The 27,673-nt window shown below is 45.2% G+C and overlaps 3 protein-coding genes across 21 annotated transcripts in view; 1 reads left to right on the top strand and 2 right to left on the bottom strand.

The window, feature by feature from the left end:
- The window catches only part of LOC110534562 (lymphoid enhancer-binding factor 1), a 57,518-nt gene extending 41,526 nt beyond the window's left edge, over positions 1-15,992 (top strand). For 5 of the 15 annotated variants that reach the window (XM_036954071.1, XM_036954069.1, XM_036954064.1 and 2 more), the window contains exons 8-12: positions 559-666; positions 4,091-4,139; positions 5,208-5,273; positions 5,861-5,904; positions 14,489-15,992. In XM_036954071.1, the coding sequence (XP_036809966.1) occupies positions 559-666; positions 4,091-4,139; positions 5,208-5,273; positions 5,861-5,895 (258 nt within the window). In that variant the 3' untranslated portion in view covers positions 5,896-5,904; positions 14,489-15,992. The remainder of the gene's footprint in view (positions 1-558; positions 667-4,090; positions 4,140-5,207; positions 5,274-5,860; positions 5,905-14,488) is intronic. The other 10 variants (XM_036954076.1, XM_036954073.1, XM_036954072.1 and 7 more) reach the window with 8 other exon arrangements.
- Positions 15,993-18,085: 2,093 nt separating this feature from the next.
- LOC110497328 (hydroxyacyl-coenzyme A dehydrogenase, mitochondrial) lies at positions 18,086-21,504 on the bottom strand. The gene is made up of 8 exons (XM_021573383.2): positions 21,262-21,504; positions 20,573-20,701; positions 20,328-20,485; positions 19,709-19,835; positions 19,408-19,497; positions 19,166-19,238; positions 18,850-18,966; positions 18,086-18,542 (listed from the first exon to the last, which is right to left on the bottom strand). Exons 1-8 carry the CDS (start codon positions 21,460-21,462, stop codon positions 18,424-18,426), a joined length of 1,014 nt encoding a protein of 337 aa, XP_021429058.2. The 5' UTR covers positions 21,463-21,504; the 3' UTR covers positions 18,086-18,423.
- LOC110497324 (cytochrome P450 2U1) lies at positions 20,371-27,652 on the bottom strand. 5 transcript variants are annotated; one of them, XM_036954058.1, is made up of 9 exons: positions 27,037-27,646; positions 24,420-24,738; positions 23,879-24,213; positions 23,529-23,690; positions 23,142-23,309; positions 22,536-22,780; positions 21,262-22,452; positions 20,573-20,701; positions 20,371-20,485 (listed from the first exon to the last, which is right to left on the bottom strand). In XM_036954058.1, the coding sequence occupies exons 1-6, from the start codon at positions 27,479-27,481 to the stop codon at positions 22,599-22,601; spliced, it is 1,611 nt and encodes a 536-aa protein (XP_036809953.1). In that variant the 5' UTR covers positions 27,482-27,646; the 3' UTR covers positions 20,371-20,485; positions 20,573-20,701; positions 21,262-22,452; positions 22,536-22,598. The 5 variants fall into 5 exon arrangements, with proteins under 5 accessions (XP_036809953.1, XP_036809952.1, XP_036809955.1 ...); XM_036954057.1 differs by having other exon boundaries at positions 21,262-22,780; XM_036954060.1 differs by lacking the exons at positions 20,371-20,485; positions 20,573-20,701; positions 21,262-22,452 and having other exon boundaries at positions 22,582-22,780; positions 23,802-24,213; positions 27,037-27,651.
- Positions 27,653-27,673: the final 21 nt, after the last annotated feature.

Genomic DNA, 27,673 nt, shown 5'->3' with positions numbered 1-27,673 from the left:
CTGACTGACTAGCGGACATTCCACCAAATGGGTTTTTTCTTTAAACTTACCGTAGATAATAATAGTGTGGTTTGGAAATGACAAAATGTGTTCCTTTTGAGACTGGGAGTAGAAGAAAGAAAGTGAATGAGAAAGAGACCGATAGAACGTGTTTAAAGCCTTAACAGAAAGCCCTGGTGTTTGGGCCAGCCAGCCACAGCAGAGCTCTGTTTGCGGCCTGTGTTTGGTAATTGCCCGCTGACATAGTCTGAAGCAAAAGCGCCGCTAAATTGGAACCAGTGTTTTGATATGAAATCAAAGTATTTTTCTCTCTCTCTCTCTCTCTTTCTCTCTCTTGCCCATATGCTAATCTCTTCATCATGTTCGCCCGCTTTAAAAACAGAAATGATTCCTTATTTTTTTTCACCAAGCGTTTGTACATTTTTGTAAAGGATTTTTTTTCTGTAGCAAAACACTAGCACCCGTGTCTTTGGAGGGATCTTTGGAGGGAACTTGAAAGTGCAGACCAGTAATTGACTGTGTGCTGTTTTTTCTTTTTTCTCTCTCGTACTGAATCAGTGGCATGCTTTATCCAGAGAAGAGCAAGCTAAGTATTACGAATTAGCCCGCAAGGAACGGCAGCTCCACATGCAGCTCTACCCAGGCTGGTCCGCCAGAGATAATTATGTAAGTATCATATAGAAACGGATTGGCAGCGGAGAGGTGTGTTTGTGTGTGGGATTTTTGTCAACTGGGATTGAATTTTTCTGACCGGGGTTCAAATAGTATTTGAAATCTTTCAATTACTTTTGAGTGTTTGAGTCTGCCTGGAGTGCCAGATGAGCAGGGTTTGCACTTTTGGGGCTATTCCATTGGTCATATTTATCCAGGCAAGGTTGATCAAGCACCGCTAAAGTATTTAAAAGATTTAAAATGCTCTTTGAACCCAGGCCTGTTCAGTTTTGATGTAGGCTATATGTTGTTTACGAATTTCAGAACAGTAGCTAGTATTCTGTGTTAGATTTCTAAAGACAATGCTAGCTACAACATTCTAATAAACATTAGCCTTTTCCATGATAATGGTGTCCATTTTTAGCTGCTATGCTACAGCCTAATGTGTAATTCATAGCACTCTACTTCCATGCTATTATTACCACCATAAAGGATTCTAGTATCAGACTCAGTATTATGCGACACTGAGAATAGTGGCCTGTGGATGGTGCTGCCAGTCTTTGATGTTCCGTATCAACATGGAAGCCTTGGATATGTAAACAGAGTTGATGCCCCTACCAAGAGCGTAGACACTTAGTGACGAGTAGATTACTGTGTGATTTCAGATGGCACAGCACCAAGATGTGTGTGTGTGTGTGTGTCAGGGCACCTGTCATGTTAGTAATATGTCATGTTCATCTAGGTGTGTGTGTCTGTTCCATATATGTGTGTGTGAGACTGTTCCGTGTGTGTGTGTATGTGACTGTATGCTAGCGCCTGCCGTTGTTAAAAAGTGTGGCTCCAGCACTCACTTTCACTCCACCACCACAGGGGCTCTTTGTAGTGTTCATCTGCCTTCTCTCTGGACAGCCCCGCTCAGCACCTCTCACCTTCTGCCTCCGCCGCCCCGCCGCCACCACACCACGCTGGGGGAAACACTGCAGGACAGGGAGTAGAGGACAGGACAGCATAGGGCAGGACAATACAATGCAGTACAGACTTTAGTCTCTAGCCCTTACCCCATTGGTGTTGACAGATCTGAAAGGACTGATCTGATAGGCTAAAGCAATAAGCCAGGAAGCAGTGGATGACCTCCTGGTGTGTGATGGCCTCTACTACCGTATACCTGCGTTCGAATACTTATCCTAACCGTACTATTGTGACGTAAATTGAGTATGTAGTATGGACATAGTATGGAGGTTAGTATGCCAAAAGTTCCCGGATGTCGTACTAAATTTGCCAGAATATGAAAGCAGTGGACACTATTTCTGTGCTTTTAGGACCCATAATGAAACGATTCAGAAAATAGGCGTGGCTTCACAACATTTTCAGGTTTGAAGAAAATAGCGGTAAATATGCAGCAGAAGTCAGACGAGAGCGGATACATATTCGTTGCTTTAACTAATTATGACAAATGTTAAGAAAATGTTGAGCAATGTAATAAAGTAATGACTTTTCAAATAAGTTACCTTACACGTTATGTTGGCTGACAATTTGTTAGTTACACTGTCCTTACGAACCACATAGCATATCATTACAGCAGTATGGACAGGTATGTTAGCTAGCTACCTAACCTTAGTTGGCTACTAATACATTGTTGAACTTGCCAGTATATTAACTATATGCTATCTAATTAACTACCCAACTTCTATTGACTTATTATTCACAGCATTCTTAGCTTAGCTAAGTGGTATAGTCGGTGTGCGTTCTCAATGGACTGGCTATCTATTCCGATTTCAGAGCACTCTTGTCTGAGTGTGCCAGAGTGTAGAATAACTGATGAATTTACAAACGCTCAACACCCGTTGAATATGGCCGGTGTCAGTAAACATCGTCGGCAAAAAAGCATAATTAAATTGTTGTCAGCAGCACAGTTAGTCACCAACGCTCTGGATAACATAAAAACAGTCTAACCAGCTCTGCTAGGGTGAGTAAAATGGTCAGAGTGAGATGTTCTCTCATTTTTGTCTGGAAGTAGCTAACAGGTTAGCCAGATAGCTTGGGTGCTTGACTGCCGTTGTGAGGTCAGAACGCTCAGATCAATCCTACTCCCCGGCAGAGCGTCCAGTATGCGATCTGAACGCTCTGAATTAACGAACGGACAATCTGACAAAGCTCTAAGTTTACGAACGCACAGAGCGCTCTATGGCAGTCCAGATTGAATTTACGAACACACATTGTAAGATGTCTAGCTAGTAATTTGTTATGCTAACAAGCTAGCAAGAGGTTGCATAGCAACAGCATCAACTTCCGGTAGACAGGCGAAGCGCTAGTACGCTTAACTGAAAGCATACCGCTCATTTACAGTATACTAAAATGAACTAGTAGTATATAGTACGTAGTATATACTCATTAAGTATGTAGTATACTGTATGTTTTAATGGGTATTCGAACACAACTTATGAGTCTCATAGACACTTAACACCAAGCACCCCTCCGACATAAACTAAGCCTTTCATAGTACTGTACCACATACACACACACACACACACACACACACACACACACACACACACACACACACACACACACACACACACACACACTGTCATAGACTACTGTACACATCACCTGCCCCCCCCCTCCCCCCTCTCTCCTCTCTCTGTCTGCCACAGCGGTGTGAGAGGAACCCAGATTAGCTCATCATAAATAAGTGGATTAGTAGACTTTGCAGCAGGAAACCAAAGTGCTGCTCATATTTGACTAGAATGACTGTTATGCTGCTATCTCCACCTATAGTCCCCCTCCCTAGGGGATTTGGGTATAAGCTATAAATCCACACACACTTACTCACAGTGGAGCTCAGTGATCAGCGCTCGCTGGAGGGGGGTTGACTGATGCTCTCCATGGTAATCAGTCGAGGACCAGCTCTCCCAAGTAATATATAGCCACATGTTTATGTTTTAATTACATATTGATGTTTGGTGTTAGGAGACTGAAAAAGACTACATACGCTGCTGCTACACGTTCAGTCTTTATATAAGAATGGTGATGGACGTTTTGTTCATTATAGGTTGTTAGAGAGCACACACTGATACAGGTGAGGAGAGGACAGCCAAGTTTGCTACTTGCTCTGATTGGAAGGCAAGGGTGGGGTTCAAAACCTAACATTCTAGAATGGATCCTACCAAACATGTCTGTTTGTTAGAGAGCACACTATACTGAAGTCAGGTGTGGAGAGGATGGAGACAACCAGCTCTCATAGGCAGGGAGTAGAGATGGTCAGCCCCTCTGACCAATCCCAGCGTGGTGATTGGCTGCAGGCCCAGCGAGCGAGGAGTGCTGGTTGGCTGCCCGGCGGGGGATGAGTGAACAGGGCAAACGGCAGCAGGACTAAGCGTGGTGGAGTGAGGGTGAGTGCTGGAGCCACACTTTAAGCGTTCACCTCGATATTTTCTAGGGAAAGAAGAAGAAGCGGAAGAGGGAGAAGATACAGGAACCGGCTGCAGGTAACCAACCTCTCCCCCTTTTCCTATCTCTTCCTCTCCTTTTCCCAATTTCGCTCTTTCTCTCTCTCCCTCTTTCTCCCTCTCTTTCTCTTCCTATCTTTCTCTCCCTCTCTTTCTCCCTCTCTTTTCCTCCCTCTCGTGCCAACCCTTTCTCTCCCTGCCTTTCTCTCCCTCTTTTTCTCTCTTTTCCTCCCTCTGTCTCTCCCTCTCTCTCTCCCTCTGTCTCTCGCTCTCTTGCCCTCCCTTTCTCTCCCTCTCTCTTTTCCTCCCTCTCTTTCTCTCCCTCTCTTTCTCTCCCTCCCTTTCTCAACCCTCTTTCTCTCTCTTTTCCTCCCTCTCTCTCTCTCTCCCTCTCTCTTTTCCTCCCTCTCTTTCTCTCCCTCTCTTTCTCTCCCTCCCTTTCTCAACCCTCTTTCTCTCTCTTTTCCTCCCTCTCTCTCTCCCTCTCTTTTCCTCCCTCTCGCACCCTCCATTTTCCTCCCTCTCTTTCTCTCCCTCTCTTTTCCTTTCTTTCTCTCCCTCTCTTTTCCTCTCTTTCTCTCCCTCTAATTCTCTCCCACTCTTTTTCTCCCTCTTTTCCTCCCTCTCTCTCCCTCTCTTTTCTTCCCTCTAATTCTCTCCCACTCTTTCTCTCCCTCTCTTTCTCTCCCTCTTTTCCTCCCTCTCTCTCCCTCTCTTTTCCTCCCTCTCTTTTCCATTCTCCCTTTTTCCTCTCGATTGTTGTTCTATGAGGTGATGAGTGTTCAGTTTGTCCCGTACAAACTCTCCATGCAGTCTCTTTTGTGTTCGTCTCTCACACTAGCCCAAGTCATTTTAACACTACATGCACCACAAGCAGTAAAAGGTCTTGTCACTGTGAAACAGACCCCTGTAATGCTGAGATAATCATAGCCAGGTGTTGTGCCATGCTTGTCGCACAGTATTGGGGAAGTTATAGCTGCATTTCCCTAGAAATAACCAATCAAGAGGCCCCACTTTGACCATGTGGGTAGTTTCACCTGGAATATGCATGAAAGGTTTCAGCCCCATCCGCCCATAACCACCCCTCTCCTCCTCCTCCCTTTCCAGACCCCCATAGAACTCCATTCGACCCCTCCGCCCTCACTAGAGTGGGCTTTCAGAACCACCATGCAGGTACCAGTGTCACTCAACCTGCACCTCTCCTTTGTACTCCCTCCCTCTCTCCTTTCTCCATCCATCCACCCCCCTCTCTCTCACCCCCCTCTCTCTCACCCCCCGCTCCACTCCACCTACTTTGGGATTAGTCTGTAAATGCTGGTTGGCTTCTTAACTGCTCTCTGGGCTTTGCACTCTATTGGTTGACCTGCTGTATGTCTCTGCCACTGTGCTCTTAGCTTAAAGCTCTATGTAAACACTGCACCGTTGTGTAGGAACCTATTGGGGGAAAATATATATTTAGAAATCTAATCACTGTCGGCCCAGCTATAACGTAGACCGCGTGCTATATTACCATTTCCATATCTATTATCAAGTTGCTCCTACATCTGCATTTGCTTGCTGTTTGGGGTTTTAGGCTGGGTTTCTGTACAGCACGTTGTGACATCTGCTGATGTAAAAAAGGCTTTATAAAAACATTAGATTGATTGAATTTCTGCTGTCGTTTGTGGTGAGACGCTCCATTAGCCCAATTGGCTTTCTTTTCCTCACCTGGACATGCCTTATGTAAAGACAAACATGTTAAAAGATGCCATTTTCTGCAGGTACAGGCCAGAGAATGAAAACGGCGTACATCTGAGCATAAATGGTAAGACCCCCCCTCCCCCCCTCCAGTCATGCCCGTCTGGTCTGGTAGTATGTGTCAAGCCTTGTACACTGTTTACAGACTAATCCTACAGGGTCCACCCTCAACTCACCATGGTCATTGTGTCACTCAGTGGAGGCTGTTGAGGGGAGGACGGCTCATAATAAGGTCTGGAACGGAGCCAATGGAATGGCGTCAAACCATGTGTATGATACCATTCTGCTTATTCTGCTCCAGCCATTACCATGAGCCCATCCTCCCCAATTAAGGTGCCACCAACCTCGTGTGTGTGTGTGTGTGTGTGTGTGTGTGTGTGTGTGTGTGTGTGTGTGTGTGTGTGTGTGTGTGTGTGTGTGTGTGTGTGTGTGTGTGTGTGTGTGTGTGTGTGTGTGTGTGTGTGTGTGTGTGTGTGTGTGTGTGTGTGTGTTCTGGGTGTATATTGACCTGGCCACTCCATTGACAGTCTTTTGTCTGGCTAGTGAGATGACCATCTGAATCCTCTGTGTGAACGTTGGCAGTGCATGGCTGAGAAACTGTTGTTGCTGAGTCCTGTCTTAAATCCAAACTGATGTCCTTATTAGATGTAACTCCAACACGAATATGGACAAAGTGCTCTGCATTATCGCAAGATGTTACAGAACAGACCTTTTTCTAGTCTGGCCTCTTCATAGCAGCAGATATTCCTGGAGGAGTGGGAGGTTCCGTCCCAAATGGAACCCTATTCCCTACATAGTGCACTACCATACCCCTATGGGCCTAGTGCACTATATGGAATAGGGTGCCATTTGGGAGGCATGCAGCCTAGACCCAGATGGTCTGCAGGTTTTCTGTTCTACCCGACACTGAATGGAGACTAGACCTTCCAGACTACATCTGGGCTCAGGAAAGCTATGAAACACCACGCTCCACTAGAATACTGTCAAATCACATCGTTTGGTAGAGATTTGTTGGCGGTTTGGTGTGGTGTGGAGGGTCCTGTTGTGTACGAGCACTATAACACATAAAGCACTACGTAATCAGTCAAATGTTGTGGGGTTGTTCTTTGTGAAAAGTGTCAGTTTGTCATTGTGTGTGCATGTTGGGTAAGTTGTGACCAGCGCCAGTAACAGACACAAACATGTAGAGCTTTTGAACCAAAGTGTCACCAGGCTTTAAACGGTGTGAAATAAATGAATGCCCTCATTTCTACCATTAGGTATCTCTCTCTCTCTCGCTCTCTCTCTCTCTCTCTCTCTCTCTCTCTCTCACTCTCTCTCTCTCTCTCTCTCTCTCTCTCTCTCTATCTCTCTCTCTCTCTCTCTGAGGTTAATCTTATAACTTCCTGCTGTCTGCATTTTTATGGCATCCCCTTTCTCTCTTCTCTCTCTTTTGTCTTTCTCTCTTTTCTCTCTTTTCTCTCTTTTCTCTCTCTCTCTTCTCTCTCTTTTATGTCTTTCTCTCTCTTTCTTTTATCTCTCTCTCTCTCTCTCTTCTCTCTCTTTCATGTCTTTCTCTCTCTCTTTTCTCTCTCTCTCTCTCTCTCTCTCTCTCTCTCTCTCGCTCTCTGTAGGGCAGAACTTACAACGAAATCAAACCCTGAACCAGACAAAGGTTTTCTGCTTGATTGATTCTTGACCGGTGGCTCCCCCCGCCGTACCTAAATTGGACCGCTTTTCTCTTATTCGTCGGCCGCACTTCGCCTCTGCCTCTTTTCAAAGACGGAGAGACTTTATCCGTGATCCAATAATTAGCTGGGTCTATCCGAGGCAGGATGGACACCACGGCTGATTCATTGTGACAACCTTAAACTCATATGCATAATACCAGAGAGGACTGCCACGACTCCTCAATTTATGTAGATCCCAAAGAGCCTGGATTGAGGTTAGCGTTTGGCAATGCAGACTTCAGGCAGCGAACGTCTTTAAATGAACTTACTTGTCTATTTCTTTTTTATATCCACCCTCGCCTCGATTGCAATGGTTTTGTAATGGTTTTGTAATGGTTTTGTAATGGTTTTGTAATGGTTTTGTAATGGTTTTGTAATGGTTTCGTAATGGTTTTGTAATGGTTTTGTAATGGTTTTGTAATGGTTTTGTAATGGTTTTGTAATGGTCTTGTAGTGCATCTATCTATTCACTTTGAAAGGACACACTGGATGTTCTTGTTTATTTCTGTTGATATTGTTTGCACATTCATTTGCAGGGCATGATGAATCAGAATCCCCTTTTAAAGGAGAGTAGGGTAAGGATCAATACAACTCTTCTGTACAGATGTAAATGTCTGGCTGAAAAGGTCACACCAATGAGTGCAGCAGTTCAACAGTGTTTCATTTCTTGGAGTGGATTGTTTGTTATCCCCAGTGGGTCAGACACCAGACCCAGCAAACAGCTGGTTCTCTTACCCCGCAGTTAAATAGCTCTCTGGGAATCCAGCTATTAGTTTGATTTTGTGAAATGTGTATTTCCTCCCTCCCTCTCGCTCTCTCTCTGACACTAAATTTCTCTCGCACTTCCTCTTTCTTTGACACGTTCTCTCTCTCTCTCTGTTCCTCTCTCTCTGACACTTTTGTTCTGACACATGGGGCGGCAGGGTAGCCTAGTGGTTAGAGCGTTGGACTAGTAACCGGAAGGTTGCAAGTTCAAACCCCCGAGCTGACAAGGTACAAATCTGTCGTTCTGCCCCTGAACAGGCAGTTAACCCACTGTTCCTAGGCCGTCATTGAAAATAAGAATTTGTTCTTAACTGACTTGCCTGGTTAAATAAAGGTAAAATAAAAATAAATAAATAAACATAACTTTTCACTCTGTCGCTCAACTCATTCTCTCTCTCTCTCTCTCTCTCTCTCTCTCTCTGTTAGTCTCATTGTCTGACTCAGCCAGTCTGATTCACAGGGAGATGTTTATCTGATCGGGAAACACACATGTCCTTAAGGCTATCTACTTTTCAGCCACTGCGCATTTGTCACAAAGGGAGGGAGACGACTACTAACAAAGGTGGCCTTTTCAATCTGATGAACAGCCTGGGCCATGAGTCACAAACTTTCATAAAAACTCCCCAGCGTTGTAACTGACGGAGTCATCTCAGTCTAACTCTTATGAACGTGCTCTTTTGTTTCCACCCGGTAACCGGATAGCTCTGTGAGAGCACACTTGAATTTCCCCAGTTTTTTCGTGCGAGTCAGTAAATCTGTAGCTCTACGTTTTGCATTTCGTTTTTGGGGGGGATTCAGCTTGGCTGTTTGAATGTCTTTTTTTCAACTGCCCCAACTAAAAATGGTTTGGAGGCCAAAGATGGTGTGTTTGTGTCGGTAGCTGGTGAACTAGTGTGGTACGAAGCGTTGACTGTAGTGGAGAGACCTCTCTGTGATGTGTGGAGGCAGAAGTCAGCTGTCAGGCTTTGATGAGCAAAGAGTGGGGGTGGGGGGGAGCAAGGGGGAGGGAGGGAGAGGGCAAAAAATAAAATTCCTCTTGGCTTGAGAGTTCTCCTTCTCCCAACTGTCGTTCCACTCTCTCTCTGCCCCTCATCCCTCTCTCTCCTCCCTTTCTCCCCCTCTCTCTCCTCCCTTTCTCCCCCTCTCTCTCAAACAGCCAGCCGCACTCTCCGGCTGCAGTCAGGCAAGGTTCAGAGTCTTACCTTCAGTTTGATTTGGTGCTGGTTGCCTTAAGGCCACAGTGGAGGACACACACACACTCCACCACCACAGCATTATTAGTGACCTGGGATAATTGGAATGGTTTCGGGGGGCTGTGAAACACACAGGGTCTGGCTCTGAGCGTCTCAGCTCAGCAGAGTAGAGGAGAGGGATCTCCTGCCTCCTCTTTAAAACTAGACTTCACAAAGAAGGAAAAAAAAGAGTGGCCTTGGCATAAATCAGGGCGACAGCCACCGGCTAATGTTACTGTGGGTTAGGAAGTAGAAACGGAAATGTCCCCTCTCGCGCTCGCTCACTCACTCTCAATCACACACACACACACACACACACACACACACACACACACACACACACACACACACACACACACACACACACACACACACACACACACACACACACACACACACATACACATACACACACACAAAGCAGAGCCCTGTGAAGGAGAAAAAGACAACCTCAGCACTTGTGGCCTTCCAGGGGTGTAGCAGCTGTAGTGGAATGTCTAAACTATGCAGGTGTGTTTTAGTCAAACCCTGGACATAATCTCTTGCCTCTCCTCCTTCAGAGAAAAGGGCTCTCTTTGATACTTCTTAGTGGCACTTGGGGACTTCTAGTTTATGTGTGCGACTGAACTGTGCACCCCCAATCCCCAATGGCACCCTATTCCCTTTATAGTGCACTACTTTTGACCAGAGCCCTATGGGTCCTGGCCTAAAGTAGTGCACTATAAAGGGAATAGGGTGCCATTTGGGACACAGCGAATCACCTAAAGTGGGGCTTTCTGTTTAGACTGGGTCTGTCTGGGTCTTGTTTTGGTTGAGTCACTGGCCTATTGTGCCGAGGTCTGGCCAGCTGCAGGGAGCCTCTCCCTCCCTGCTAGGTTTTGTCATGTCTTCTCTACTTCCTCTCCTTCCTCCCTCCCCCCTTCTCTATCTCTCCCCGGTGGCTCCTTGAGACTGCAGATTGAAGGGGTGGTGGGGGTGTGCTGCCTTGTAAAACGTCCCCCCTTCTGAGTCGTTATCTCTGGATCATAAAAGGCCCGCAGGTAACAGAGGGAAGAGATGGGAAGGGGAGAGATGGGAAGGGGAGAGATGGGAAGGGGAGAGATGGGAAGGGGAGAGATGGGAAGGGGAGAGATGGGAAGGGGAGAGGTGGGAAGGGGAGAGATGGGAAGGGAAGAGATGGGAAGGGGAGAGATGGGAAGGGGAGAGATGGGAAGGGGAGAGATGGGAAGGGGAGAGATGGGAAGGGGAGAGATGGGAAGGGGAGAGATGGGAAGGGGAAAGGGGTCGCAGGTCTTTCTTTCTCTATTTAATAAACACGAAACTCTGTTTTGAGATGTGGCTGAGTTTCTACTTCTGCTGAACAAAATGTGGCTCCTATTGTAGGTGGGTTTCTCTCCCTCTCTTTCCTCCTACTCTCTTTCTCTCTCTGTCCCGTCTTTCCTCCCCGTTCTCCCCTCTCTTCCCTCTTCTCCCTCCCTCCCATCCGATGGTGAGTCTGAGTGGCGGTGGAGCTCCTTTGAAGTGCGCCGCGGCAGAGGGAGCAGTCATTGTACGAGCCCTTTGATAGTGCCGCCCTGGCCTCCAGCCCTCAGCTCCAGCTTTGTAGCTGTGCAGTACTGCGGGGGCACACCACACTACACCACGCCGCGCTTGGCCAGACTTCAGCAGCTCGGGCCCCCAGCGACGGCGCATCAGATGTGGGTAGAGGGGTAAGGAGACAGGGCTCCTACCCCCAGACCCCCAACTCTACCCCAGTCTCACCAGCACATGCCTGAGGTTTGGGCTTTTGGTGGCTCGGTGGGCGGGAGCCTTACCCCCTACCGTTCCTCTCCCCACAATCAAAAACCCTCCCCTCTCCCTTCATCTAGCCTCGTATAGACAGAAACCTCCTTTACACACATCCCTTTCTCTTTTCTTCTCATCCCCCTCTCCCTCGTTCTGTTTCAAATGAACCCCCCCGGTACATCCCACCGTTATCAACAATACCATTGTCCGTGGTTCCCAGCCCAGACAAGAACAACAACGTTTCTCCCACCAAACCACCCTGACTTTTGGTTGGAGGTTAGAAATGACAGACACAACTATTCCTGTTTTCCTGTTAACGTTCTGTCCCCCAGCCAGAGAAAGTGCTGACAGGATGAGGCCAGTTGTTTAAAACATCAGTTTGACCTCTTCGGTTTGACCTCTTCCTTCTCAAGCTGATGGCTGCCGGTTGTGGCATTGTCACAATTGAATAGAGAAAGTGAGACTGACTGAGCCGAGAGGGTGTCTCCAAACAAAACCATAGTTTAAACTCTTCACAGCAAGGTGATTATCTCACCAAAATGGAGCACAGTCAGTGCAAAGGTTGGCCATCTCCGTTTTTTTCCTGGTTGTTTTGACTATGTTTCCTGAACTTAATGCTTTGTCTCAATCACTGGGTGGATTTGAATAGCCGCCATTTTCCTTTTCTTTCCATCCAGCCAATGCTGTGTTAAAACCTGATTCTGACCATTTAGGAGACTTGGCAGAGAAAATTACAAGAATTTCAGGTTTATTTCCAGATTTGAATGCCATCTTGGAGTAAATTCCAGTCGAGATGTACAAGTTCCTGGGTTTCTGTGATTTGGAGTTGATCTCTGAACTCATATTTCATAAATTTAGAACATTGTCTGTCTAGGTTGCTGACTTTGTGGTCGAGACAGACATGGCAACAATCAGTCAGCTGATTTGGCATTTCCTCCTCTCCTCTCTCTCCCAGAACTCTTTCTTTCTCTTTTTCCTCTCCTCCTCCTCCAAATGTCCCTCTCTCCCTCTGCCATGGTAAAGTCTACAGTCCTGCCTGTGTTGGAGACACCTCGCTCCATTTGGCTTATTTTCACTAATTTGTCGGCTGTGTTTTCCTTTTTCATGGAACCAAAAGAAATCCCAGAGCACCGCTGCAGCGAAGGGAAGGAGGGGGGAGGGGGGGAGGAAAGGAGAAGGGGAGGAGTAGAGGAAGGCAGGCGGGACGGGCCCAGCTGCGGGCTCTTTGATTTGCCCCGGTAAGGTGGAGGCGGCGATTGAGAGACGAGGGGCCGTGCCAGTTATCTTAACCTCCCACGCTTCAAAGACCCAGAGCCTGGGCCCCGTTGGTCTCAGTCGCTCCCCCCACCTCCCATCCCCTCCCTGGGCCAAGGAGAGAGAGAGCCAGAGCCAGGACCCGGCCTCCACTGGAACAGAGGAGCGTTTCATTTCCTGCAAAGAAGTCCAGCCGGCATTCCTGAGTGCTAACTGAGGGGAGGGGAGGTGGGCAGAGGGAGAGGGGGCAGGGAAGGGGTCAAGTTGCTTCTGAATCCCGGCGTTTGTGTGTTGGGTGGGTCTGCTGTGAAGCCCTGGCCTGATGCCCCCTCCTGACCCAGCACCATCACACCCCACCATCGCCCCCTCCACCCCCCAGCCCCCCAGGCTTTTTTTCCCCAAGACAGGAAGGACTAAGCCAGGGCTTTTCATCTTGTGGCCGGGAGGGAAGGAAAAAGCTCCCCAGGACGGGAAGGGGGTGCTGGGGCTGAGGGCTGGGCTCTCAGATCCTGGGATAAAAAGGGGGCAGTGGAGGTAAATAAACAGCGACAGAGGCTCTTTCTCTCTCTGCGGCCCTCACTACAGTACCTCCTCTCCTCCGCCCGGGAGGCTCAGGGTCAGCCATCCCTGGGAAAGGCGGCCTCCGTCCCACTCCCTTTCATCCACATGTGGTAAAGCAATCTGGAGGGAGGGGAGTGTGTGTGTGTGTGTGTGTGTGTGTGTGTGTGTGTGTGTGTGTGTGTGTGTGTGTGTGTGGTGCCAGGGTGGAGTTGCAGGGCTCAGCTGACTTCTCAACCCACAAAAACACACTTCTTCTCTGACCTCACCACAAGGGAGCGGTCCTTCCACTAATACACCTTCTCTCTCTTTTCTCTCCTCACATCTTTCACTCCCTACCCGGTCAGACATCTACCTCTGAATCTCTTTCCCCTCTCTCTTTGATCACGGATTCTATTTGATGCTGGAAAATAACCAACACCGCCCGTCCGTCAATAACTGAGGCTAACTCTTTTAGCTATGTTCGCCGTAGACCAGTATTTTGAGCAAAACCACTTTTGTGGTTTGACAAACAATTTCCCTTGCATGGATGGGTGGATGGTGGCCGGCGGGGCTTTTTAGAAGGCCCTGTAAAGTGCCTTCTCAGCTTGAGAAGACTCTCTCTACCTCCCCACAGCCCACACACAGCGGTGGCAGCAGAAATGTCAACAAGAAGCTGTATCCTAACTAGATAGCTGGTTGCGTTCAGAGAGAGAGCGGTAGCAGTAGGTAGATGACATCAGGGTGTCAGTCAGAGAGGGGGGCAGAGCAGATGGAGCCAGCTTGGGTCACAGTGACCTGATGTCAGAGTGAGATCAAAGCTAATGCCAACCCACATCCTGTCACTAACCTACGACCTAATGTTCAGTCGGCAACGCCATTACTGCTCTCTGAAGATGGCAGAACTGTAGTGCTCCTTCACTCGTCCAGGTCCTCTGTAGTGTGTGTGTGTGTGTGTGTGTGTGTGTGTGTGTGTGTGTGTGTGTGTGTGTGTGTGTGTGTGTGTGTGTGTGTGTGTGTGTGTGTGTGTGTGTGTGTGTGTGTGTGTGTGTGTGTGTGTGTGTGTGTGTAGCATTGTGAGGATGCAGCACTCATTCAATGTATGTGGGATGTGTGAGACTGTCTGGTTTCAGACGACGTTGACAGCAATGTGTTGTTGTGGCTTCATATGTTTCAGCTCCTTTTTAGTTAGTGAGGGATTTTCCCTCAGACTGAACAGGGTTATAAGTGCATTGCATCTCTCTGTTTCTGACCAGTATGAAAGACAGCCAGCACTCGCAAATGACCTATAACAGCAATCACTATGGACACGTTTAGGCCATCTGTTGTTGCCCATTGAACTGACAATGTTTCTCTCTCTGTCCTTCAGGAGGAAAACGGAACGCTTTCTCCACGTCGTGCAAAGCGAAGGCAGCAGCTATGGCCCCTCTGTTAGAGATGGAGGCCTGCTAGATTCCATCTTATCCCCGACCCCCAAGCCTCAACTCCTGTTCTCAGAGGAACTTGACTTTATACTCCTCTCCTGCAGTGACTCTCCTATCTGCTGTAGAAACTCTGAGCTGAACAAGACAATCACTACTAAAGACCATCATCCAACCGCATGCAAACTCCCCAGCCCCCTCACTCCCCAGCCCCCTCACTCCCCAGCCCCCTCACTCCCCAGCCCCCTCACGCCTTTTTTTCTTCTGAAAACAGTTCAGCGATTTCACTTTGTCAAACACAATTAACACCTCCCCAAACATACCCCAACACCTGTTTCTAAGTTATTCCTAAGTTATTTGCCACCTCCGTTCCTTTCCTTTGTACAGCCCACTATGTTCGACCCATCAACACTCCCCTTTCCCCTCTCTCACTGGATTTCAGACCACATGCGGCCTGACCCAACACCTCTTTAGACTGACTGCACTATCACAAGGAAGATGGAGGGATGTCAATCACATGTTGTCAAGGAACCATCGTCTCACGGCTCCTGTCCTCCATTTTGTTTTTTATTAACGACCAGTTGGTGCAAAAAATATCAACATTTTATGATTATAGCTTTTACTTTTGAGTTGGAATTAATTGAATGCTTTTTTTGTATTTTGAACTTGGTTTAAATTTCTCGGTGTATATTTTCAGTGAATGTTTTTTTTTATATATATATATACTGGTATATATGAAAATAAGCTTTGAACACAGGAAAGCCATTTGTTTTCTTGTTAAAGGGTCTTGCAGAGAAATGAAAATTAAGGCTTCTTTTGATACTATTTGTAACAAATAGTGACCTTGACTCGAGTCTTGCTCAGATGTAAGATAAAGCTCAGTATGTGTACTTTTTAAAGAAACTGTCAGGATATGTCACTTTTCTTGGTATTTTTACAGGCAACGTTAGGACAAAGGCAAGTGGTTGCTCAGAGGCCTATATTTTATTGTTCTAAACTGACAAATGAAGCAGATATATATTTACCCCAGCACTTGGCAGTGTTCATTTTATTGCGATCGCGGTTGGGGTCAATTCCAGTCAATTCAGAAAGTTAACCAAAATCCAATTGCAATTTGACATTTTCCTCATTGGAAAGCATTGAAGAGAAGTTGGAGTTGGGATTTCAGTGTACTTCCTGAATTGACCCCAAGCTTGATTGTGATGGACTTTTCTCTTCTCTATCTGGTAACTGTGGTCTTTTTGCCCATGTTGTTTATTCCATGCATTTCTGTAACATTTCATTGATTTTATGCTCTATTTTTAGTATTACTTGATGCATTTTTTATTCATTGTCGTATTTTGAATCACTGTCATCTTGGCATAAGCACTTTGCTTCCCAAGTGGTCACATTTTAACAGTTTCAACATGTTTTGTTTTTTTAAGAAAAATAAAAAGGCATTGGCTCATTTGATCTCCCGACCAGATTTATGCGATAGAAGGTGTACCTTAATTACAGGAGAGAGATTAAACCTAGTCTTAGTTCAGTCTAAGAACCGATTCTTCATTGAGCATTGTTTTTAGTGTAGGGCTAAATCTCTTTCCAGAAAACCAGCCCAATAATCTTGTAGCTTGTCGGCCCATCATATGATTCCTATCCAGAAATTCTGCATTTGACAACACTGCCACTTAGTGGTCTAAAATAGAACTACCAAGTGGAATTATTGACTATAAATCATTCAAATCTCGAGGGGAAACTTCAAAAGGCTCTAAAACCGACCAATTAAAACTCCAGCAGCATGCCGAGACGGAGGTTACGTTCATACAGTCTTACAGCTATGCTGACAAAAGGGAAAATCTACCTCGAGTATTGAAGCTGCTCTTAAACTGTGAAATCCATGGAAAAGGGTGAGATGTGATGTCTCATGTATCCAAGATGATCAATTTAATGCCGGGATATAAAGAGGGTAATATTTTCGAATTGAGTAGTAGGGATAACATCAAAGGAACTCTTGAAACAATATTGGAAATGAACAGTGGGGTTGAACACACATGGGTTGTTGACTGACCATACAGTTCATTCAGAAAGTATTCAGACCCCTTCCCTTTTTCCACATTGTTACATTACAGCCTTATTCTAAACATTTTTTTAAAAATCCCTACACACAATACCCCATGGTAAAGCAAAAACAGGTTATACATTTTTGATATATTTTTTTTTTTAAGTACATAAGTATTCAGACCCTTTGCTATGAGACTCGAAATTGAGCTCAAGTGCATCCTGTTTCCATGTATAATCTTTCAGATGTTTCTACAACTTGGGAGTCCACCTGTGGTAAATTCAGTTGATTGGACATGATTTGGAAAGGCACACCTGTCTATATAAGGTCCCACAGTTGACCGCATGTCAGAGCAAAAACCAAGCCAAAACGTTGAAGGATTTGTCCGTAGAGCTCTGACACAGGATTGTGTCGAGGCACAGATCTGGGGCACATTTCTGCAGCATTGAAGGTCCCCAAGAACATGGTGGCCTCCATCATTCTTAAATAGAAGAAGTTTGGAACCATCAAGACTCTTTCCAGAGATGGCTGTTTGGCCAAACTGAGCAATCAGGGGAGAAGTGCCCTGGTCAGGGAGGTGACCCAAAACCCAATGGTCACTCTGACAGAGCTATAGAGTTCCTCTGTGGAGGAAGGGCAACCATCTCTGCAGCACTCCACCAATCAGGCATTTATGGTAGAGTGGCCAGACGGAAGCCACCCCTTAGTAAAAGGCACATGACAGCCCGCTTGGAGTTTGCTAAAAGGCACCTAAAGGACTCTCAGGCCATGAGAAACAAGAATGCTAAGCGTCACATCTGTTTTTTAGCGGCAGGGACTGGGAGACTAGTCAGGATCGAGGGAAAGATGAACAGAGCAAAGTACAGAGATCCATGATGAAAGCCTGCTCCAGAGCACTCAGGACCTGACTGTAGCCAAGGTTCACCTTCCAACAGGACAATGACCCTAAGCACACAGCCGAGACAACACAGGAGTGGCTTCAGGACAAGTCCCTGAATGTCCTTGAACCCGATCTAACATCTCTGGAGAGACCTGAAAATAGCTGTGCAGCAATGCTCCCCATCCAACCTGACAGAGCTTGAGGATCTGCTGAGAAGAATGGGAGAATCTCCCCAAATACAGGTGTGCCATGCTTGTTAGCATCATACCCAAGAATAAGAGGCTGTAATCGCTGCCAACGGTGCTTCAACAAAGTACCGAGTAAAGGGTCTGAATACTTATTTAAATGTGATATTTCCATTTATTTAATACATTTGCAAAAATTTATAAAAACCTGTTGTTGCTTTGTCGTTATGGGGTATTGTCTGTAGATTGATGAGGACACAAAACAATCCAATACATTTTAGAATAAGGCTGTAATGTAACAAAATTTGGAAAAAGTCAAGGGGTCTGAATACTTTCTGAATGCACTGGGTATTATTAATGGCAGGGTGTGTTGGCTCAAATGTCCAGAGGCAAATCCATCCCTAGAAAACAACTGTATGAATAGAAATCGCAGAACAACCTATGGGAAGCATTTGGAAAAGTCAGTTTAATGCCACAAACTCAGTTACTTACAAACCACACATAAAGATGACATTCAGAATATACAGTCAAAAGACAGATTTGAATTGATAACATCGGTCTACCATTCTTCAGGAAGGCACCGTGGGTCGTACCAGCTGCATCTCTGTTCTACCGTTGTCAAAATTAACCCGCGTTTTTTTCTATTATCATTCATGCCCTTATCAGTACTGGGAGGGACTACATGATCTTGTCCAATCGGAAGCGCTTATTTTCATTTTCCGTTTTGTCACGGTGTGCCTTAATGAACAGGCTCCAGCTCGTGTTGATTCTGGGGTAGGGTTACTTGTACTTGTAGAAGCCCTCTCCGGTCTTCTTGCCGAACTTGCCCTCGGCCACCAGCTTGTTCAGCATCTCACTGGGCTGCATCAGCGGGTTGTCAGGATCCTTCTCAACCCAGCCTGGAATCAAGTTATCAACACAAACGGTTCACTTTAACTAACTGCTTTTGCATTGGTTTTACACTACCTGCATCTACTTCATTTGATGTTTTTGTTTCTTCAAATTATTCATCACCATTTTCAAAGACCACCGGCACCTCTCGTCCATCTCACCATTCTATAACCAAAACAGTGCTCTGCCCCTGTGCTATATGACATGCAGTTATTTCGATTGGGCCTGTTCCTAGCTGCTAATATAGTCCTATTTTAACTGGTACTGAAATCACTCTGTAATCGGAACACACTTGTGAAGCAGCCCAACACTCACCGTCCATGATGAACTTAGCCGTGTCCAGTCCTACGTAGTCCAGCAGCTCAAAGGGCCCCATGGGATACCCAGCTCCCAGCTTCATGGCAATATCAATGTCCTCCTTTGACCCGTGGCCTGACGAGAAGAGCACACACACACACACACACACACACACACACTCAGCCATTGACTTTGAATAAAGGGTGACAACGGTTTCATATACAGACAACTATGTTTTGTTAACCATAGATGTTCATACATAACCGTTTGTCACATCCCTCTTGGCGCTGATGCAATTTTCATTCATATACAGGCAAAACATTTGGTGGTGTACCTCTCTCATGTAGCCTGATGGCTTCCATCATGTAGGGCACCAGCAGACGGTTCACAATGAACCCAGGAGTGTCCTGGAGATGAACATAACATACTGACGTTAGTGAACCGTTTATAACGCATCTGAACGGCATATGATGGACATAATGTATGGTGTAATATGGTATGTCACTGCATTATCTTTAAAAGGTGTACAATACTAGCGAAATACTTTATTTTTGTTCAAATGAGTGAGGATCTTACTTTGCAGGACACTGGCGTCTTTCCCAGTGCTTTGCTGAAAGCGAGGAGGGAATCGAAGGTGTCCTGGCTTGTGGCTGATGTTCCAATCACCTGAAGAGGTCACGTAAACTAATTAACATCTTTCAATTGAATCTTGTTGATAAGGAGAGCAAGCCCAGTGTCATTTTTTAAAGCAACTTACATATGTTTCTAATTTAAACATCGCCATCATGACACAAAAAAATAACTGCTTTGCGGGAGACTATATACTTATCATAGGGAGGAGATGTCCTAAAATGTACACCACACTATTGATCCTTACCTCTACCAGCTTCATCATGGGGACGGGGTTGAAGAAGTGCAGCCCTCCAAATCTGTCCAGCCTGCTGGTGGAGCTGGCTATGTCGGTGATGGGCAGAGAGGATGTGTTGCTGGCGAAAATGGTGTGTCTTAAAATAGAGGAACCAAAAACATCAGGCAACAAGCAAACCCCCATGAGGTGCATCCCAATTAGTAACATCAATTATGTGGGACACACAATGCCTTTCCTTTTGAAATATTTTATTTAAATTAGAATAGTTTTAAAATAGTCTATTTTAAGCACATTTCAAGGATACCGGCATAGCTTTATAGTAAGATTAGAAAAACAAGCTGAAATGCAACAACAAATGTTTTCTCATCAAACAGCACCTGCTCTGGCTTGACGTTCATCTCAACACTGATCATCGATCGCTAACTCCTATGGTTATTGACAAAGTCACAGGCAGCGGAGACAGGACAGTGCTTATGTGGTTTGGATTCACACTCGCCTGGCGAGTAACCTTCAGACCAAAGACATGGGTTGGACCCACAAGCTAATGCCTACGATTCAGCTCAGTGGGGTAAGACAGTCTTGTGGTGTGTAGGAGACACAGGTTCAAGCCCTAGTCGGTCATACTTACGCTGGTGCCACTTTGTCCAGAGCACCAAAGAGGCCCTGTTTGATCTTGAGGTTCTCCACAATGGCCTCCAGCACCAAGTCTGTACTCCCCACCACAGACGCTGCGTCTGTCGATATGGACACGTTGGCCATCACCTTGGCAATAAACTCTGCTCCTGCCTGTAACATACATGATGATGACTGTCAATTAAGTTCTGCCAACATTTCCTCATTGGAAACAGCAACATTAACATATTAGTGACTAACATCTGGCTTGTCAGCGAACTTCTTCTTGACCACCCTCTTCAGGCTGCCTTCTATTCCCTTGGCGGATTTCTTCAGGATTTCCTCATTTGTGTCAACTAGCACCACCGAATGGCCTGTTGTAGCAGCAACCTATTAGAAAGGGGGAACACAAGTGCGAGTAGTGAGTGGGTGGGACAGGTGTTCACCAGGTTGGACTGTCAAAAAGTCACTTTGGTAATAGAACTCCTGAATTGAAGGACATTTCAGGTAGGTAACAAAATCCCTTCTATAACTAGCTAGCTAAAGTAGATAAGAGGTCAAAGGCCACCTCCTGCTGCTGTCTTCACCATCTGTGTTGTGCACTGATCAACCTGAGACAGTTTGTGAGACATACTGTACTTCTTACCCAGACATGAACAACCGTTGCTTATAATACAGAGTTGTGTTACTGATTAGCCTGCACAACTTATCCCCTGAATTGCCTTGGTTGGCTTCTCAAGTGGGTATCTAACAAGCTAGCTAATGGCAAACTAGCGTTTAACTAACCAACAGTAGTCGGTAAGTTCGTGCACTTCATTGCTATATTTAACTGGCTTGTTAGCTAGTCTTGCAGCGTTAGCTACACAGCTGGTTAGCTTACAAGATAGCTAGTTAGCCTCTGTAGCAAGCTAATGTTAGCAAACAAACTTCTGTCATTAACAGTTAACTACCTGTGCGATACCTGCACCCATCTGACCACCCCCGATGATCGTAACGTGTTTGATCGCTGCATTTCGGACTGCAGAAGAGGAGAGACCTCTGATGACTTGGTGAGTGAAGAAAGCCATGGTTTGCAATGCGGAGAGGACCGCACCAGAATGAAGGAGCTGGCTGTGGCTGAACGTACAGGCAGACTGACACTCAGACACCATGGAAAGTAGGAAGGTCGTTGTGTGGCAGTGGTCACGTGACTATTTAGCCCGTTCCATGACCTTTCACACAGTTTTGATGTGGTGTGTTTTATTAGATTCCTACTATTGCTCTGATATAGAAATTAGTCAATAATAGCATTGTAGTTTGATAGGATGCAAGATCACTTTCTATTGAAAGACAAGAATAGTGTGCGCAACAGATGCATTAAAGCACATCAAGATCATAATGCAATAGATATTCAAAATAATTTTTGATTTTTAAACTTATTTCAGTCCAGTGAAATACAAATGACAAAATACTCAAGTAATTGAAATACATATTTCAAAAACATGTAACAGAATACTGGCCATCAGTAACAGTGGATTAACGCACCAAAATACAAAGGGTATGAAAAATATAAGCTATGTAAAATATTTTATTACATGACAGAAGGTTTTTGTCTTTAATATTTACTGTTGTCATGTTTAGAAGATAGAGCTGAAGGAAAAAAATGGTTGAGGGAACATTAGGCCCTGGGAACATGGGGCCCTGGGAACATTAGGCCCTGGGAACATTAGGCCCTGGGAACATGGGGCCCTGGGAACATTAGGCCCTGGGAACATTAGGCCCTGGGACCATTAGGCCCTGGGAACATGGGGCCCTGGGAACATTAGGCCCTGGGAACATGGGGCCCTGGGAACATGGGGCCCTGGGAACATAGGGTCCTTGGAACAGACATGGTCCCCCTGCATTGCACCCATTTTGTTTAGAATGAACTCCCGGTACCTTTGCATAGCAACTATGCAAAAAAAAATGAAGACTGGGTGGCATCGGTAGCAACATGACAAAAATAACTAAAAACCTGATTTTTGTCTGGACTATATCTTCTGGTGGAAGAATTAAATAGTATGACTTATCAACATACTGTTTTAATTAAAATATGTAATTAATTGTTATTTTAGCAACAGTTTTATAAAAGCAATAAGGCACGAGGCAGTATCATGAATACAGTCACAGACAAATGGGTTGACTGGCTGATGCTGTCGCATCGGGCCAACTAACGCCGTTTACCTGTGACTGTATTCATGATACACCACTTCCTCTTGTGCCTTATGGCTTAATTACAGTGTCAGCGGTTGTTGTTCGTCTGGTGGCCTCATCGCCGGGGCCTCACAATCACAGTGTATGAGCAGGGGGCCAGGGTGAGGCCAAAGCGCCCGTGCATGGGAGGAGGGGCCAGCCCCTCGGGCAGTCTAAAACTGAAGGCCTGCAGCAGGCTGGTGAACATCAGAAACAGCTCCATCTTAGCCAGCTGCTCGCCCATACACACCCTGCGGCCTGGGAAAGAGAGGGAGAGAACACTGTAAAGATGCACATTAAGTCATGTGTCATACTAAGTGCATTCCAATAATCAAGTAAGACTGTGAAATCAAATGATTGAAATGTTCAGTCGTGGCCTAACTGCTTCATACTCATGTAGGGGTAGTATGGGACTTCAACAATCCAGTGAGATTGTAAACTAACCGTTTGAACCTTGTTTCAGTGGATTTTACAGGAGCCTAACTGTAAATGTCCACAGTAGAAAGGCTTCATACTCCGTGTATACCGTGTAACTACACTCCCGTTTGCCAATCGTAGAGCAAGTCGCTAATGGGACACCCCACATACGTCTGTCGAGAGAGACTGCCGAACAACTTACCTATTCCGAACGGTATGAAGCACTCTTTCCTCAGGAGATTCCCCTGGTCGTCTAGGAAACGAGAGGGGTTGAAGTCGTCTGGCTCCTCCCACACAGTGGGATCCCTATGGACAGACCACAGGTTGGGGATGATCACTGTGCCCTTAGGGATCGTATAGCCACGGAACTCTGCAAGACAACAACAGACGAACCATAGCGAAAGGGTTGTACTCTCCTGTTTCTGCTGCAGCAGCCTAGTCCCTGTTGTAGTGTTGGTCTGGTGGAACTGACTGACCAAGTTGTTGAGAAAGCAATTCAATACAACTTTATTGATCTGACTGTGCATAACGGGAGAGTCAGGTTCTACCATAGAATTAGAATGACTAGTATGGGTTTCTCTCTCCTCACCTGTGGTCTCTGAGGCCATGTGAGGGATGGCCAGGGGGACCACCACAGTCATCCTCTGCACCTCCATGATGGTGGCCTCTGTGAACGGCAGGCTGCCTTTATCAGTGAGAGACGGGACCCTGTCTGGGCCCACCACTGCATCGATCTCCGCCTGCACCCTCTCTGTGGCGTGAACGGGTACAAATGACATGGAAAACATTATTACAAAGCAACGTGCATTGGGAAACAGGACACTAGATATGTTACACATTGCATTATGATTGGGTACTATACTTCATCATGCTTCAACAAGGAGTTCTCTTTAGGTTCCATTGAACTGGTCCTCCACACCCCTCTTTCTGATGTAGTACCTTGGATATCTGGATACACGACCATGTAGAGCATCATCCACAGCACTGTGTTGGTGGTGGTATCAGTACCAGCGATGAAGAGGTCTCCTATGATGTAGAATAGATAGTCCTCTGAAAAGCTACTGTCCGTCTCCCCAGCGGCCTCCTGGGCCAGCATCTCTACCAGGTACATGTCTATAAGATCTCTGGGGTTGGCTGGATCTAACGTCTCCCTGTGTCTGGTGATGATCTGTTTCAGGAAAGCAGTGATGTCCCTTTCCACTTGCCGTACCTCTCTGAAGACACCGAAGGGCAGGTAGTAGAGCAGGGGGAAGACATTGATGAGGACCGCCGCGCTGTTAGAATAGAATAGAGTAGAATAAATACGTTACTGCCTGTTTTCTGGGAGAAACTGAAATGTGTTAAGCGCTTAAGGGCACACAGCAGGAACTTCTACTTGAGATCAGAGGACCAGCAGCTCTCCAGTTATCAGTTCAGTTCCCACGTATTTGAACCAGTCAACCTTCCGGCTACTGATCCACATCTCTAACCTCTAGGCTACCTGTTGGCGATGATCTCTAGGCCGCGGGCCATCAGGTCCAGCAGGGCGCCAAACTCCCGGTCAGTGTGGTGGAAGCGCTGGCCCAGAGCGATGTAGGAGATTACGTTGGACACAGAGTTAGTTATCAGAGGGGTCAGGTCCACTCCTGAACCCTCAGTATCTTCCTCGCTGAGACGCAGCAGCTCAGATTTGACCACAGCCAGCCCCTCAAGGATACAGGGCTCCAGGCTCAACTTGCCCAGGCCAAAGTTCCGCAGCGTGGTGTGGCAGAACTTGCGCTGCCTTCTCCATACTGGTCCATAAGGTGCAAAAACTATGCCTAAGGTTCAGAGAAATGACAAGAGGCGAGGACGGTTAATAGTGCTGTCACTATGCACTAGTACACATATGTAATTATTTACAGAGCAAAATTAAATGTCTCTTTCCTTTTCTGCTTCCAAGACTTTTGATGAGAATAATAGAATATAACAATATAACAGACCATTATAATATCACACTAGAATATAACAATATAATATAATAGAACAATATAATATAACAGACCAATAGAATATAACACTAGAATATAACAATATAATATAATAGAACAATAGAATTTAACAGAACAATATAATAGAACAATAGAATATAACAATATAATATAATAGAACAATAGAATTTAACAGAACAATATAATAGAACAATAGAATATAATATAGCCATAGAATATAATAATAGAATATAACAGACCAATAGAATAGAACAATATAACATAAAAATAGAGCAACAGAATAGAAAATACCAATAGAATAGAACAGACGAATAGAATAGAACAATAGAATAGAGCAATATAATAGAACAATACAAGAGAACAATACAAGAGAACAGACCGACGATATAATATAACAATATAATATAACAATATAATATAACACTAGAATGGAACAGAACAATAGAATAACATAACAATCTAATAGAACATACCAATCAAATAGAACAATTGAATAGAACAACTGAATAGAATAATAGAACAATAGAATAGAGACAAAGGAGATGAGGGCTTCTTTTGTTTATAGTCCATCCATGAGGTGCTCTTTGATCATGGGATGAAATACTATAAAACAAAAAGAAGATGATGCTGGATAGTAAACAATGCCAGAACAGCCTTTGTTCAAACACACTTCCAATCAAGGCCCTCTCATGTAGTGGAATCTTTTTTAAAGCATTTATGTTTTACGGCTTATGCCTGGCAAGAATAAAAAAAAACAGACGTGTTGTGGCTACAGCCTTCATCAAGGTGACAAAGAATAGCTGTGAACAAACAGGTGTATATCCCAACTCTCACAGGAAGTGATTCAATTCATTACCATACTGTATGTAATTGATGAAGTAAAGAAACTTGGAGAAAGACAACACATTCAAGATATGAAGATAAACTAAAAGAACATAGAATAACAATAACAAGAATGCAACACCACAAAAGAAATGCAATATCACAAAAGGGAAAAACTAACTGTGTACATGTGACCTCATGTTACCAAACTTAAGAATGGAGAACCAAAAAATAAACCCCATCTTTTACAGGAAAGGAGAATAATCAATTTCCTCATTTAGACCTGGCAATACAGTGGCCTTTAGTTTAAAGATCCAGAACGTTTTGCATGGTGGGAGGTGTTTGAGATCCCTGCGAGTACTGGGGACCACTTCAATGGCCATGGCTTTCAGAGAGTTTGGGCTGCCTATGTGGTGTACAGGCTGCCCAGGTGGGTGCTTTTACATAGGACGTACTTAGAGAAGGCTCAAGGACAGGGTGTCTGAACATGCCTACGCTATAAGGACAGCTAACGACATATATCCTTTGGCTAAACATTACAGACAGATTGGCCATGCCAGCCCAAACCCTCTTAAAGCCATGGCCATTGAAGTGGTTCCTATTTCTCGCAGGTGGGGGGTGATAGTCTCAAACGCCTCCTAAAATGCCAAACGTTCTGGATCTTTAAACTAAAGGCCACTGTATTGCCAGGTCTAAATGAGGAAATGGATTATTCTCATTTCCTGTAAAAGATGGGGTTTATTTTTTGGTTCGCCATTCTTAAGTTTGGTAACGAGCTCACGTGTACACAGTTAGTTTTTCCCTTTTATGATATTGCATTTCTTTCTCTTGTTATGCCATGTTTATTTTTTTCATCTTTGTATCTTGAATGTGTTTTTCCCCCCAATTTTTTTAAAACTTGAGCAATTACATATGGTAATAAAGTGAGTCACTTCCTGTGAGAGTTGGGATATACACCTGTTTGTACACCACTATTCTTTGTCACCCTGATGAAGGCTGATATAGCCGCAACACGTCGGTGTAAGCCACGACGAAGGCGTTTACATTTTTCTGTTACATGAGAGTGCCTTGATTACTTCTGGAAGTTCGTTTGCACAAAGGCTTTTCCGGAATTGTTTACTATCCAGCGTCAACTTATTTTATTTTTTAAATTTTTATTTTTTTATAGAACAATAGAATATTCACCGGGCAAAACGCTCATCCAATACCGCTCATACGTTGAGTAAAATCGACTCAGCAATATCGATGGACTATTGCGCTTTCATGCGTTATTACGCACAGGTTGAGTCTAGAAGCAGCACTTACCTTTCCGCTTTGTCATGATGGTAACGGTGGGAATCTCTGGTCTGTCGGAGAACACATCTGCCCGGTTTGAGAGGGCATCCCTGACCACTTCATATCCGTTCAGTACTACTACCAGCTGACTCCCTACCCACATACTGTAGATGTTACCGTAAACCTTAGCTTGTTCCGTGATAATAACTTGAGGCGAAATTAGAGCTCGTGTCTTGGACTTTGGGACGTCCTTCCCTCCCCAGCCTCCAAACCTCCTCCAGATGAAATTGGGAACCAGAAACCCGCCGAAATTTCCAACTATTGGCCATGGTTTAGGACCAGGAGGAATATTGGAGAAATCCTGGTGTTTGCGAAATGTGTGCATTAGATAATAGACGGCCACGAATACTGTCAAGGCCAGAATGCAGACATTGGACGGCGCAGAAGTGCCCAGGAGCTCGTGCCATAATTCCATAACCAGGGGTTTATATCGGCTGCAAAGCACAAAAAAAAATACCTCGTAATCCTTGGAAACGAGTTGAATATTTAGACTATTCGAAGTATATTTTGAAAATTTAAATATGCTTTTCAGAACGGTCTGCCATGTTATTTGTCTGTGTACGCAAACGACGCATGGGGATTCCTAGCTTCCTATTGGTGGGTGAGA

Source organism: Oncorhynchus mykiss, chromosome 19 (genome assembly GCF_013265735.2).
Source record: "Oncorhynchus mykiss isolate Arlee chromosome 19, USDA_OmykA_1.1, whole genome shotgun sequence".
Classification (NCBI taxonomy): domain Eukaryota; kingdom Metazoa; phylum Chordata; class Actinopteri; order Salmoniformes; family Salmonidae; genus Oncorhynchus; species Oncorhynchus mykiss.
Note: the sequence above shows the minus strand (reverse complement) of the source record. Positions and strands in the feature narration are given on the sequence as shown.

Coding starts and splice junctions, on each gene's coding strand:
- LOC110497328 (XM_021573383.2), bottom strand. CDS start 21,462: ATGGTGTCTGAGTGTCAGTCTGCCTGTACGTTCAGCCACAGCCAGCTC. Junction 20,702..21,261: donor TGGGTGCAGGTATCGCACAG/GTAGTTAACTGT, acceptor CCTTTCTAATAG/GTTGCTGCTACAACAGGCCA. Junction 19,498..19,708: donor CCATGATGAAGCTGGTAGAG/GTAAGGATCAAT, acceptor TGACCTCTTCAG/GTGATTGGAACATCAGCCAC.
- LOC110497324 (XM_036954057.1), bottom strand. CDS start 27,481: ATGGAATTATGGCACGAGCTCCTGGGCACTTCTGCGCCGTCCAATGTC. Junction 24,739..27,036: donor CATCATGACAAAGCGGAAAG/GTAAGTGCTGCT, acceptor TCTGAACCTTAG/GCATAGTTTTTGCACCTTAT. Junction 24,214..24,419: donor CTAGAGATCATCGCCAACAG/GTAGCCTAGAGG, acceptor CTATTCTAACAG/CGCGGCGGTCCTCATCAATG.